Source organism: Falco punctatus, assembly GCF_963210335.1.
Source record: "Falco punctatus genome assembly, chromosome: 6".
Classification (NCBI taxonomy): domain Eukaryota; kingdom Metazoa; phylum Chordata; class Aves; order Falconiformes; family Falconidae; genus Falco; species Falco punctatus.
In genome coordinates this window covers 39,958,183-39,973,380 of record NC_137585.1, presented here as the reverse complement: position 1 = coordinate 39,973,380, position 15,198 = coordinate 39,958,183, and the positions used below count along the sequence as shown (strand labels likewise).

Sequence of the window (15,198 nt, the reverse complement as noted above, 5' to 3'; positions counted from 1 at the left end):
TTAAGATTAGAAGCCAAAAACAATGAAACCTATAACATCTGGATAAAGCTCTCAGCAGGAAAAAGAAAAGAAGGTGAATCATACCAAGCATGCTGACATTCTAGCATTGCGACCACAGCACCAGCCCTCCTCCTTCAAGTACTGACACATGGGAAATCCCCACACTTCATCGGGGCATTCTGCAAAACAGAGGGGAAAAATATCCCAAAAATCACAGCTTTCATAGGCTATTTTTCTCCTACTTTCAGAATAAACAATGTATTGAGCAAGATGAACAGTAGGTAATGGTAACAAAAACACTTAACTGTCCTAGTCCAGTACCAAAACTCATGGTCATGCTATAAAACATGTATTTTCCCCATAACAGATGTTTTTGGTTTATGCTGGATTTCTGATAATTTCACATTTTCCAAAATGATTTTAAGTGAGTGTCTTTTACAAAAATCCACACAAAAAAAAGTGCCAAGGGACAAGATAAGATTTTGCAAATACTCATGGCACCCCATCCCATCCCATGAGTCACAAGCTGTAAGCTGGGAAGTCATTCAGTGTAGCAGGACTTCAGTATCTCTTCTCACTGGGTTCTTCTTTTATCATAAACAGCTTTTAGGCATCACACAGAACAATATGTATTTGTTTATTTCAGTTCTGAAGGCCCACGCTTTGCTGCGAGGCAGAATGTTTGTTTTCCAGAAAAGAGCAGCTGCAAAGGCTCTTGTTGTTTCTTCAAAAACACAGAGAAGCATTTGCATCACAATCTGTGCTCAGTTTGTTTCAGTATCATTTATATTTTGAATAACAATGCAATTCCTCATGTTCAAAACTAATGCAAATGTGGGAAAACTGAAGTACAGAGATTACTTTCTAGATGTTCACAATACCCATTTTTAAGTGTAGACAAACTCTACAATGTTTCGAACTTTCATTAGCACATTTATCAGCTGATATTTTAGAATGCTGAATAAGAATTACTACTTTCTGTAAAAAACAAAACCCCAAATTGGCTAGGATCCTGGCTTTTTTAGCATAGAAAGATGACTGGCGCATACTTAAAGATAAATCATGTAACAGGGTTAAAAAAAGGACAGCAGAAATACAACTCTTCAAATTTACCAACAGTCTGAGATACATACATGTAAGCAAAATTCATTTCATGAAAGTTAAGCAAAGAAAAAGGGAAATAGGAATCTAACTATAAAGATGACCGTCCTTCCCACAGGAAAAACCACTGGTTTTCTAGCAGTAGTCTCCAGTCTTTGCTGATCTCTAGAGAGTAACAGCAAGCAGGTAATCTTCTACATGCAGCCTCACACTCTGCTCTCCTTTTAGCCTTAGAAATGTCAGATGCTCTTAGGGGATGAATACTGGTTTTAGGACCATGATTTTTTAAATAGGTTTTTAATTCTGGATAATCAGCAAAAGGAGAAAGGAAATTCCTTTAGATATAAAGATGAAATTTGACAAAACAGACTGCAACTCATTTCAGCACTAGCCACGTACTAAGAATTTGTAAGTTCCTCATGACAAGCTATAAAACATTAATTAACTTCAAGTCTAATTATTAAGTACATGGAATAAACCTTAGTATTCACACTGCAGGGATGGTAACAAGAACTTACTACATATATTTTTTGCAAAGGAAAGAGTGACTGCCATGGTTCCACTGTATGATTCACACACTTATAAGTCTTTCCAATACCTGTGTTACATTATTTCAAAATAAAACTTTTCAAACTGAATTAGAAAGATTAAATAATTTATCTTTTCAAGTAATCCCTTCTACTTTACACCCTGTCCTCTAGGCAAACTAATCATCCATGCAAGTTAAAGTTGCTACCTGCTGAGCTACAATCTCAATATTAGTGCACTGTACTCATGCATAATTCCGAAGATTTTATGACACCTGTGAAAAAGGTAATCAGACAAAGCACCATCTTCATTTAAATTACTGAAACTAAAGTAGGAGAAAAAGAGAGGGAAAATAACTTAGATTTTTTTGTGTATATCCAAAGTTGACCACATATCTACAATATTGTCTTGAATTCTACTTATTTTTCCACATTCAGGCCACTCTCAAGCACACTGCTAATTAAAAAAAAAAAAGCAAACAAAACCGAATTAATATATTGCTAAAAAGTTCATATATTTATCAGCTACATTTTAAATATCTGGAATTTCTTTTAATATCTGCAACTATTTTCAGATATACTTAATATTATATAGCTCACTAATTACCATATTGTGCTTCTATCTGACAATACAGCAGCTGTTTTAAACTGTATAAATCTCCAAAACCATTCAAGCAACATTTTAAGTAGGGGTATTCTATGGAAGGTGTCACAGCAAACAGTTCAAGTGTTCAACAGCGCATATTCAGCACAGAGGAGTCAATCAGACAGAATTCCTTCCACAAAAAGTAAACAAAAAGGGGAATTCCAGGAAATCATTTGATGAGCTGAACTGAAGCTATGATAGGATATAATCCTAGAACCTATCAATTAAAAAATTATGACTTTACCACTAAGCTAACTTCTTAAAAAGACTTTATTACACATTTAATAAAACAAATTGCTACCAATATTGCACCAAAATAAATCACTGGAAAAAATATTCTGTTACATTCTAGAACAAATCTATAAACCAAACTATAATTTTAATGTGAATCACAGAGGAAGAGAACATAGGATAATGTTAAAGCAGTAGCATGAACAACATGCAAAGTTCCACCCTAGTTCAGCTTTGTGAAACAGGATGGTTCTTTGGAAAACCTACACATAAAACACTGATTAAGGTAGCTTGAGGATACTTGCTGTCCCCATAAATTTGATACATCTGGTAGAAGAAAACATTCTCATCCAAAGCACCCAGTTACACACAGCAGGGTAAGACAAAGTGCAGATTACACAAAAATATATAATGCTGACTAAAACAGAAAAGAACAATTCCAGCCATTAGCCAAGGCACAAATTCCTATTATTTCTCTCTGACTCAATTTAGTAACATTCATAGTTTCATGGAAGAGTTGCTTAAAAAAAATAAATATTTTATATATATATATATATATATATAAAATATACACACACATACACTAATCCTGTTCTTACCATTCTTTTTTGATAGTAAAGAACATTTTTCTGGTAGCCATAACTCCCCCTCTCCTTGAAAAGTATTTTAATAGGAACTTTCCAAATTTTCACCACCTATTACCATTACAATTTTTTCATCTCTTTTGAAAAACAAAGGAACTTTATGGATTTTGAAAAACAGGTGGGACAATCTTCTTAAATATCCTCATAGGTTAAGCAATCCTTCAATGGATTTACTGACTCTTCATAAGACCACACAGATGTCTCATGATTAACTCTTCAGCAGCTAATTTCTCACACACTTCTAACAGGCAGAAATGTTATACCCTTTGAAGAGAACATGAAGAATCTGTTTTTGGTTTATTACATACTTGAAATCCTGTGGAGGAGATTAACATTTTGGGAAACAAGTGCAAATACATCCAGAAGCCATCCACAACTGAAAACTATTCATAGAATTTTTCACTCAACACTGTCTAGCAAAGAATACAAAGCTTCAGGTCTACATTGGTCAAAAAGTTTAAATTTAAGTAAAATGTAGTGTCTCATACTTTATCATCAACTGAACAAGACTAAATTTTCGTATGTCAGATTACCTTTCCACTTCTGGGAACCCAATACTACTATTGGTTTTAGTATTTTGACAGAATTAAATTCTTAATTCTTACCTTAGTCCTGGAAGTCATGTGTTATTTCCTGTCCTCTATTTATTTAGACCTTTTTGTAAGACCTTCAGTGAATTGCTCTTAAGTTCTGTAGAGGGATTGGATTTCCATTTTGTGTAATTTTTTTAACACCGCAATAGTAGTGGCATATACCATTTGGAGCACTGGTACGACTTTGAACTTTGTTTGTATAGGATTTTTTTCCCTCTCTGTTCAACTTCCAAATGAAAAAAATGGCAATACATACGGACATTTGGTACACGGAAAACATTATACTGAGTAGTAAAAAAAGTATAAATTACAGCAAATACATATTTATAATTAGACCAAGTACAAATTCTCTCATTGTGATTCAATTCTGACTGGATACGGAGAAAAGCTTCAGGCGAGCCTTATTGTTGTTACTGTCCTATTCACAGATGCATTAAGACTCTTACTGGCTCAGCGGCATTTCAAAGAAATTTTTTTTAAGAGTTGTTTAACTAACAAAACAGTTAAGTGCCATTAGGAAACAGGATTTTCAAAGTATAGAACACTGAATGTTTTCTATTTATGTTTCCTTTTTTTGGTAGTTACAGAAAAAATATCTGGCAGTAGAAGTAAGATGAAAGGATTTTACTAGCTAATCCTTCTGTATGTGCACAGAGGTTTCCAAGGAAGTTCAAGAGAACAGGACAAGCTCTCCACTATTGTTAATATTAGGTCTTCCATAGTTCTTCATCTCTAAGTAAGATACTACAGTTACCAGTGTGTCAACATTTAAAATTCACTTTGCACAGCTTTACAGCACTATACAGTTTCTATGAAACAACAGGATTGACAGGTTTTATTCTTACTAGACAAATAAGCTTAACTAGGGTTCCACGTGGTCTTGCAGCTTCTGGTTTATCTTCCTTTGCTAACATTTCATGAAAACATATTTGCATTTATGCTTCTCATCTTTTTACTTTCTTGCAACTCCCAACTGTTATGAACTGCAGTTCCCAATAATACAATTTAAGTTTTCTGCTTTACCTCCTGGAAGAGATAGTTTTATTGAAATAATATATTGAACACTATTTGTTAAATTCATCCTGGCAGAAACAATCCAAATTTTGTCATGAAACAATGCCTATCCCAATGGTTAATGGCTAATTTATGAAAAAGAAGAAAAATGAAATCAGGGATTTGTTTCACTTCTGTGGTACAGTATAAATGACTATAACATTTGTTTTGAAATTCTTAATCTGCTCTTTAAAAAAAAAAAGTAACACAAATAAGTTATGAAAAATGGCAAAGTACTACAAAATAGAGGATTCTGACTTTCTTGAAATGCAATTTATCTTTCTATTCTATTTTTAAGATTTTAAGATTTTCTAGTATATACATAACAACAATAGAAGATACTTATTTTCTAGTAATAAAGGTCATCAGATTGTAAATAGCATGTGGCAAAGAGAAGGCAGAAATATCCTTTTAGTGCACAGGCTGAAGTTCCTCCTCTTCTCACTGTATTTTGTTTAAGAAATCACATTCTCCTTCAAAAAACAAACATTGCTTATTTCATTCCTAAACTTTATCTTAGGCAATTTATTATTGAAATGTTGTGAAACACCAGACTCTTGATTTTTTCAGTGTGAGAACATAACTTCAAGAGAAAAAAAGCTTATTCTAACTTAGTAGAGTTATGCTGACAGTACACCCACAGCTAGTGCTGTAAGAAACCACTCACATGGTAGTTTTTAGTGGCAGGTATCTTACAACTTCCTTTAAAAATTGCCATTAAGACTGAAATCAGTTTCTGTACTGAACTTCACCTATCATTTTTTGTTGTTTGCTTTAATACAGAAATATATTAATGATTTGAAATGATAATATAAAAATGTTTAAAAATTTGGAATGTATTTCAAAATGCTGTAAGCATTATCAGTAGTTCCTAAGAATACCATTCGATGAGTTGTCATTGCAATATAATCTTGTCAATGCTAAAAGCTTAAACATATCTTTGTCTCTTACAACTTAAAAACTCCATTAGATAAAAACACCTACCTCTACATTTATTTATGAAGTGTGATCAGTATCAGACCACGTTCCAGGTAGCAATATAATCACTCAGTGTAGAAGTATTCTTAAGAGAACTTAAATTTCCTTTCTATATTATCTTTTTTTTTTTTTTTACTACATTAAAAGTCATATCTCCTACTCATTTGCTATTATTTTGATATTAACATGTATCTCAGCCGATTCCTTCCTGATGTCTTAGGGTCTCAACTTTGTCCATCCTCCCAGTCTGTACCCCCCAGTTTCCAGATTCCACTACAGTTATAAAGTATAATTCCTCAATTTGCCTCTCTACTTCAGTGTATGGTTTAGGTATTTAAGATGGTAATTCCCACAGCTTTCAAAGGTTTTATTGGGTTGGGTTTTTTTGGGTTGGGTTGGTTTTTTTGGTTTGTCTGGTTTTGGTTTTTTTTTTTTTTCCCCCTCCCATTTTCTCAGTTTCAAAGGATGAGAAACCTGGAGTTCAGACACTTAACTTCAATTAACTTCCAATTAATTTTAATTAACTTCAGTTGCCTTTTTGCACTTCACATCCAGTGCACTTCAGTGTCTATGATTTCCTTATGTGACAGTGAAAGAAAAAGAAATAAGTAAAAGAAATGCAAGACTATGTGAAGGCTCCATTTTAAACCACTCCTGAGCAGTTAGAGAATACTCAAGGCAAAAATAATAAGAGAGCAAATTGTACAAAAAAGCCACAACTGAAGATCAGGTACAGCTGTTAGTGTGAGGTACTTGTGCAAGGACTGCCAAGCACATTGAAAAATCACTGTATTAATCATATACCAGTTGCCCCACAATGATTTGGGATTCTCGCCAAAGACAAGTGGATAAGGGTAACGTGACACAGCACCTAAACCTGTACAGGCCTGAATCCGCAAGGCGGGCACTCAGATCTGCTCTTCAGCTATCTACTTCAAAAAGCAACACTTGACAGATAACCATAGGAATCATGTCCTTGCTTGGGTAGTTCCTGGCATATTGATGGCCAGATTAAAGAAAAAAGCTGTAATAGACAGGACTAAATTACTCCCTTTCCCCTTGTTCCTATTTATTCTCTGTCCCATCATTCCTATTTTAGTATTTGAAGTTGTTAGAAAATCAATGTATCTTTAAGAGTGTACAGTAAATGTCTAAAATGCATCTTTACCCATATAAAAAGCTGTGATCTAGTAAGTGTTGGGAGGATCTCCCTTCTGTCTAACTAGAGCCTTCCTTCTTCCAAGGAATATAGCCAGCACGCCTAGAAATGTAAAACTAAAGGGTGGGGGTGTGTGTGTGAGAAGCAGGGCATGTGAGAACTGTAAATGGCATTAAAAAATGTAAATTCATTTCCTTTCCTCTCTTCGATTTTTTTTTTATTTCAGATTCATCATAGAATCACAGAGTCATTTAAGTTGGAAAGGACCTTTAAGGTCATCGAGTCCAACCGTTCGTTAACCTAGCACTGCCAAGCACATGTCCCTAAGCACCATATCTACAAGCCTTTTAAATACCTTCAGGGATGGTGACTCAACCACTTCCCTGGGCAGCCTGTTCCAGTGCTTAATAACCCTTTCAGTGAAGAAATTTTTCCTAATATCCAATCTAAACCTCCCCTGGCACAACTTGAGGCCGTTTCCTCTTGTCCTGTCTCTTGTTACTTGGGAGAACAGACCAACCCCCACCTGCCTACAACCTCCTTTCAGACAGTTGTAGAGAGCGGTAAGGTCCCCCCTGAGCCTCCTGCTCTCCAGACTAAACAACCCCAGTTCCCTCAACTGCTCTTCACAGAACTTTTGCTCCAGACCCTTCACCAGCTCCGTTGCCCTTCTCTGGACACTCTCCAGCACCTCAGTGTCTGTCTTGCTGCGAGGGGCCCCAAAACTGAACACAGTATTTGAGGTGCAGCCTCACCAGTGCCAAGTACAGGGGGACAATCACTGCCCTTGTCCTGCTGGCCACACTGTTCCTTTATGTTCTTCGTTTTTTTAATGAATCAGATTCTTTAAAAATATTCATACTAAAACGTTCTTTGTAGAGAGAGGGATATTCGCATCTATTACGCTGAACACAGTAACACATGATTAATAACAGAAATACATTACTGAAAACTAAAGGAAAACTTGAAGGGCAACACCAAGTACAAGATGATCAAATGGTTACCGACAGCTTTGTGTCGGTACTGGCATCTCAGCATGGGCCACAGCAAGGTAGGGAGGGACCCCCATCCTTCCTGACTTGTTACTTCTTGAAAGGCCCTGCATGCCTCCTAATCTAGGCAGATCACAGAACCAGCGCGAGGATGGAGACAAAGAGCTAAGGCTCAGAACTGGCTCAGTGAAGAAGCGGCCTGGTCTCCCCAGAGAAAACAGAGTTCATGCTAGTACTACCAGCGGACCCAGGAATTGCTGTAGAAGTTGAGAGTAGTAGCTGTGACAGGAAATTAGAGTAAGTTCTTTGCTAACACTATCTTAAAATATTGCTTTTTAGACCTATTGCTTAATTCTAGGAACTTAGCACTAGTTATACTAAAAATCAACACGGAAACATGAAACTCCATTTCAAACACCCAGTGAATAAGAAATAAACATGGCCTTTGATTTAGATATATAGTGTATTAAATATGATGCCATTTCCATTTATATGATGATTCAAGAGACAGTAGTAATTTTTCAAAATGCACAAACCAAAATATTTACGACTAAAAAGAACACTATATTCTGCTACTCAAAAATTTAACTTTTAAAATAATTTATTTAATCAGTTAAAATGTAAAATTTTTAATATAAGTGCTGATTACAACTGTATCAACTGGAAGGGAAAACAACCCCTAATTTTTAAGTTAAATTACCTGGAAAGAATCTCATATTTACTGGTAAACATGGTAAATTTATAAAGTCTTTTTAGCACAAAAATAAAATGAAATTACAGGATACAGAATCCATAAACTGCCCTAAAAATGTATAAGCTAAAGAATTTACATTTAAATTCTTTATACTGTGATCGAATATTTTTCTCAACTTCTTATGTATAAAAATCTATTTTCTCAAACTAGACAATGGAATATCCTGCAGTTGCCTTTAATAAACTCCAAACAAAAGGGAGATGAATTTCAACACTGGCAAAGTCTGTTTTAGACACTAGACTCGTCTACCTTTTTCACTTAGAGAAAACTCCCACTGAAGCCAATTACCACTTTCTCATACTACCGGACATCTCTCATAGCACTCAGGTAGCAATGCCTGACACAAATTTAAAAAAGCAAAAGAACTGATATCCTAAATCAGACAAATCCCATTTGCAAAGTAGGAGAAAGAGATATAATATATGCACAGGCACAGTCTGTAGCTATCCTTATATATCTTTTAATGTAACCAGTAACATTAACAGAAGTATATTTTTTACCATCTACTTCTAATTCTCCTCATCCCAGTCATCATTAACTGCCAAATTTATGTATTATCTTAGTGGAAATAAGTCTTCTGTAACAAACACGAGATGTGCCCATGTAAGAACTGTAGGAGTGGATTACCATTATTATAATACATCACAAGTCTTCTGCACAACAAACGCTGTAACGTCCAAGTTGGAATTAACACTCAAAGGTCACACCAGACATTAGATTTTTCTCACCGAGGCCTTGAAATTGCAATACTCAGTGCAGAATATTATGCTTAAAAGGAACCCTGCTGAAGTAATTCAAATACTACGAATTGTATAGCCTACTTAGATGCTATAGACTGAAGGATTCGAACATGCACAATTGTGTATTTACATCGACATTATGCTACAAAGACGTGTAAAAAGGCAGTATCCTAAGGTGTATAAAAAATCAGTAATCTTCACTAAAACTGGAAGACATATCAAATAACTTTGCAGAAACTGTATTTCAAGATGGACAAAGTTCTCTGAAGTTCTGTATTTGAAAATGGCTTGTACTTTCAAAAGCAAACTTTTTTCTGTCTTATTTCAGTTTTCTATTTGTTCTGCCTTGTCAAATAAGACAATGTGTTTATTTGCCTAGTTCGGTATAAAATGCAGAATTTAAGAGATTTTATGTTGAAAAAATCCATCTTTTTCTGTTTCAAAAAAGGTAAATAGACAATTGTCTGATAGTTTTTTTTCAGAATACTATTATTACATTCCTATAGATGTTACTGAAATAAGTGGTATATTGAACATATGTAGTTCATCATCTTCATGATATTTTGTTTCCAGAGGATTCATTTTAGAGTCCTTAATAACTGCTGGAGAAACAGGCATTAGTTCACATACCATAAGCTCTCTGCTCTTGACAAACAAAGGCTGTCACTATGCACAGACTCTATTCTTACAGAAGTCAGGGAAGGAATTACCTTGTTCACACCAGCAGAAAATATACACTGACATTATGCATCCACAATGTTATAAATACTACCATCCAAACAGGTGATTAATCTTGTTTACCAAGGATTTATAGCTTTAGTAATCCTTCTGCTCTCAGGATAATTAGCCTTTTTGCACTTGATCTCAATAATAGTCATTATAAAAAAACCAAACCTGACTCTTTTCTTTCAGCTATGTAATTTTAATTACATTCTAACATTGTGACTCCATTCCAGAGCATGAAAATGTTAAGGTATTTATATACATTATTCCTCCTTGAGAAAGCACAAGCTTTCTCAACTGTGTTCTGCATGGTGACAGAAGAAAAAAGGTTATTAACAGATAACTTTCTTAGATCCATAGTGTAACTGGCACAGGCAAACAAAATGTTTTTCTTTCAATGTTTATAAAAGTAAAAATAATTCTGAATGTTTTTTGATAATAATTTGCATAGACCTCAATTTTTCTTTAATCTCAAATCTCTTTGACCTCTTGCAGATATCTCAGTGTCTACAGTATTGCTTATAAATAGATAGTAGTTATAGGACTATCATTGTGATAAAGCTATAAAGGATTGCTCGAGGAGACAAAGCATGGAAGGAAAGCTAAATGGAGTTCTAAAGCCACAGTCCTGTTTCATAAAAGAAACTCATCAGATGAAATACCTAAAATTGAAGGATGCCTAGAAGTTATAGAAAAACAGACGTTGTAAACAGCAAAAAATTGCCAAGGCCACATGGCGTTCATCCAAAACCTAAAATCAGGTTCAAATTGCCAAACTGCAGTGTGCAACTTCTTGATTATAACTCTTCGGTTCTAAAGATCTGAAAAGCAGGTAATGTACCATTAATGCTTAAGAAGAGTTCAAAGGAAGGTCCAGGGAGCTTCCAAACAGGAAGCCTCACATTTATATGAAAATATTTTAAAGAATAGAGTCATTTGATATATAAGCAAATATAACATGTTTGGGACAAGTCAACGTGAGTTTTTTAAGGGAAGTTGTATCTCACAAACATATTGGATTTTTTTTTGAAGGCTTCAAGTAACGCTTAGACAAGAAAGACAGAGTGGGTTTCCAAATGGCATCCACCAAGACCATTAGGGAAACTATCAAAGCACAGAACAAGATAAAAAGTATTCCTATGGGTAAGTAATTGACAGAAACAAAGGATGGGAATAAAATACCATTTTTCACAGAGGACAGAGATCACCAGCAGAGGCTTAAAGAGACTTGTGCTGGAACAGGTTGTTGATCAAATTCACAAATGACCTGAAAAAGTTAATGAAGCGTAGGACAAAATTTGCTGATGATACTAAGGGTAATAAAAATTAAAGCCACTTCTAATAAAAATTAGAGATGAATTGGCATACAAAATTGAAGCTAGATGAAAGTGATTCAAATTGGGGGAAATGGTACCTGTAAATATACAATGAATGGCTTTGAACTGCCAGTTTGATGAAAAGATCATCCCAGTACTTAGACAAGTAAAAAGAAAGCCATTAAAATTATTAAGAAAAAAACCCACCAGAAAACACTATTATGCTACCATATAAATCCATGCTGCACCTGAATCTTGAATTCTGTGTTTGGATTTGTTTTTCTCACCTCAGATAATAAACAACACCACCCAAAAAGGTTCAGAGAACAGACACAGAATAGTCCTAAGTAAAGGAACATTTTAATAACAGGACTAAGTAATTAAAAAAAAATAAAGCTGTAGAACAGATAAAAGGGGAATGAAAAATCTGCAAAATCATGAATGGGCTGGAGAAAATAAATTGGGACAGAAGTATACTGGCTTTTAAACCAGAAATTAAGGGGCATAAAAGAACTCCATGCAGTAAAGCAGCATTAAGACAATTAAAAGGAAATGCTTCTTCATAAAACATGCAGTTGATTCCTTACTGTAGCATGATATAGATACTAAAAGTTTACGTATGTTCAAAAGCAATCTGAAGGATTCAAGGAATAAAAATCCATCAAGGGTTATTTAATGCAAATATATCACTTTGTTCCAAGAAGTTCATGAGCCAAAACACGCTGGAAGCAAAGAGAATATTTGGGGGAAGTATTGGTATGTACTCCCTATGGTTTTATACTCTTCTCTGTATGCCTGCTATTGACCTCTATGGAAGACAGATAATGAAATAGAGGAACCTTTTTGTTAACGGATTGCATGATTTCCATATCTCTGTTACGGATACTGAAGCCAGGCTGCATGTTTATTTTGCAGCTTCATTCTACTTTGTTATCAAAATATTATTTTATATAAAAATATATTAATCTTCTTTCATATACTGATGCTACATATTTAAAAGAAAAGGCCTGACAACGTGATATAAGTAATACAGATTTTAAAACTATATTCTTAGGTCTAACAACGTAGTAGATGGTGTGAAAGCAAGCTAATTCATTAACATATGTAATCATACTTTAATAGCAAAATGAAGAATTATAGATATTAATTACCTGTAGAAGTGGAGACAGAAGTCTGCAAAACTCTCAGCAATTTCAGGTATTCAAGTACCTTGAATAAATCAGCTAAAGACATTTCTAATATAACATCATGAATATGATGAAAGTTTGATGCTTATTTTAAAGTTGGGACCATCTCCGTAGATTTAATCCAACTTAGATGAACTGTTTCAATCACAGAAATAAAACAGAAATTATGTCACTAAACTTTCGTTTCTTCATTAATATTAATGAAAATACAGCAAATCTGTATTCACAAATGTTAAGCCTGGATCATAACCAAGGGACAATTATTTATCTTTAGTGATTCTGGAATCCTAAAGGATTCATATTAAAAAGTGATAGCAAAGTCTTGCATGTACTTTTCAGTACTAGGAAAAAGACAGAATTATTCTTGAGTGAAGATCATTTAAGATGAATAAGTAATTCCAAATACTGATATAAAATTCTTGACAGAATCTTCTGAGATCATAATTAAATGGAATTAAATGTCATTTTTCCTTCAGCTGACATTTTTCAGTGGAAAGTAATCTTCATTATCCTCATCAAAATCCTTCATGCACAGCCTACTTTGTATCTTTGTATACACTGCCAGACTCAGTGAAGGCAGTACTGAAACACAAATAACCCAACTCATTTCAGGTCTTCCACAGCATCTATCTTCCATGACTTCATAGTATCTCAGTCTATTGGTAGGACTCCAAACAAAGGAGAGGAACTACTTAAACTGCCTTTTTTCTTCATGGGAAAGACTAAATCTTCCTTGACTAAAGACTTCACCTTGAGTTTTTATTTTTCTTAAAAATTCCATCACTAAACAGGATTTTGCCAGGGGGAGCAGAGGGCAGGGGGGAAGAAAAATTTTCCTCCATTTCGGGAAATAAATCAAAATAATTTTCAAACCCCAAATCTAAGATATGCTTTAGTTACTGTGCATTATAGAAACCTTGGCTTTCTCAATTATAATATGTTACTGTGTCCATAAACACAAAATTATAAACTTAATATAGTTTCAGGTTTTAATATATTTTTGCTGCATTTATTAACGAAAAATACTTCAATAACTTAAACTGTCATTTAACATCTGTAAAACTTACCTAGTTAATATTCTTCTCAAGTTTCGTATTTTTTTCAGGATAAATTTTGATAGAAAACATCTGGGTTTTAGTGACTAGTTAGCTCTGTCACAAATTCATGGAACTGTGCCCTATGTAGCAATATCTAAAGATGCCTTGGAAAGGAAATCAAGCTTTTTGATCTTTTGCTTGGAAGTGTTTTCCTGTGTTGCCATGGTATCAGTGATAGCTATTTTAAGACATTGGCTGTGGAATATCTTCGAAAATATACTTAGGCAACACATAAATCATCTGTACTCTAATGCTTCTAAAACACTGACTAATCTTTCCTTATTTCAGTGAAACAGAGTGATATGAAGCCATTATGTTCGTGTAAGGAATCATTTAGAAAATCCAGTTTTGAAGTTTTTGTCAGCTGATTCCACTTTATTCAAAGCCTTTTCGGTTTCCACAAATCTGATAAAATTCTATATGTGAATTTTTACTGTTTTGCATCTCTTTTGATTCCCTTAATTATGTTCTCTAGCTTCTGAAAGTTAGAACTTAACAAATGTAGCCAAAGTTTAAATTTATGTAGCTTGAGAGTCCAAGGCTCTTACTCTTGTGCAAAAGGTTTGCTGACTTCTTTCAGAGTGCCTTATTGAGAAGCTGTTCTCCACAGCTTCCAGGATGTCTCTAGAACTCCTCCACTCAGCATGTATCTTCTTCCTCGAGCAGTGCCCTGACACTGGAAATCCTTAAAGAAGCTGGAGTTCATGATTTGTAGTACTCAAGCTAACCTCAAAAAGGGTTTCTATACGACAGCTATCACTGAAACAACCTATACAACTACTTATACATAAGTAGCTCCTTAGTGATAGCAATGTTTTTTCCTCAAAGCAGAGGATATCATATTGAAGAATTTCACTGGCTCCTAGACTAGTACTGATGTGTTTAGCTGTATGGAGGATGGAAGGAAGAGAATTAGAATACAGAAACACATCAAAACCTTCTTAAGGGAAGTCAAGTCTTTTGGAAATATCTTACACTTGCAGTTACCATCTGTTAAGGGATAATCATAGTCCAGCTGTTACATTGCCCCAGAAATGTATTAGCTGAATGTAAGATAAAAAGGCTCCCCAAAATCCTAAGAATAGCTCCTCAACAAAGGCACAGGGTTTGTTTTAACCTAAAAATCATTAGCAAACTATTTTTTTCCAGAAAATCTGCCATAATGGCTCATTATGTAAATAGCTTCATGTAAAAAGTCTGTAATAAACAGTGAAATCCTTACTACTCTGATGTAATTGACTATTTGATGCAGTAACAGTAAAGAAAAACCCCAAAGGAATCAATTATACTAATGGCTAAGTGCGTTTTATCCATAGAAGAATCTCTGTATAAACAGTCAATTCTCATTAGAGGAAGTCAAAGTCAAACTACTTAGAATTTTTCAAGATCTGTCATAATATTCCTTACTAACTGAAATTTAGTATTTGGTACTGCTTAAAACAGCACTGAAATTTAAA

The 15,198-nt window shown here is 34.4% G+C and overlaps 1 protein-coding gene and 1 long non-coding RNA gene across 8 annotated transcripts in view; one reads left to right on the top strand and one right to left on the bottom strand.

Moving 5' to 3' along the window:
* LOC308066250 overlaps nt 1-15,198 on the top strand; it is a 600,281-nt gene that overhangs the window by 384,207 nt on the left and 200,876 nt on the right. The gene's annotated exons all lie outside the window — the stretch shown is intronic.
* METTL25 (methyltransferase like 25) overlaps nt 1-15,198 on the bottom strand; it is a gene marked incomplete at its 5' end in the record, with an annotated part of 64,741 nt that overhangs the window by 23,145 nt on the left and 26,398 nt on the right. For all 7 annotated transcript variants that reach the window (XM_080393269.1, XM_080393272.1, XM_080393271.1 and 4 more), the window contains one exon: nt 85-179. In XM_080393269.1, coding sequence (XP_080249395.1) covers nt 85-179 — 95 coding nt within the window. The remainder of the gene's footprint in view (nt 1-84; nt 180-15,198) is intronic.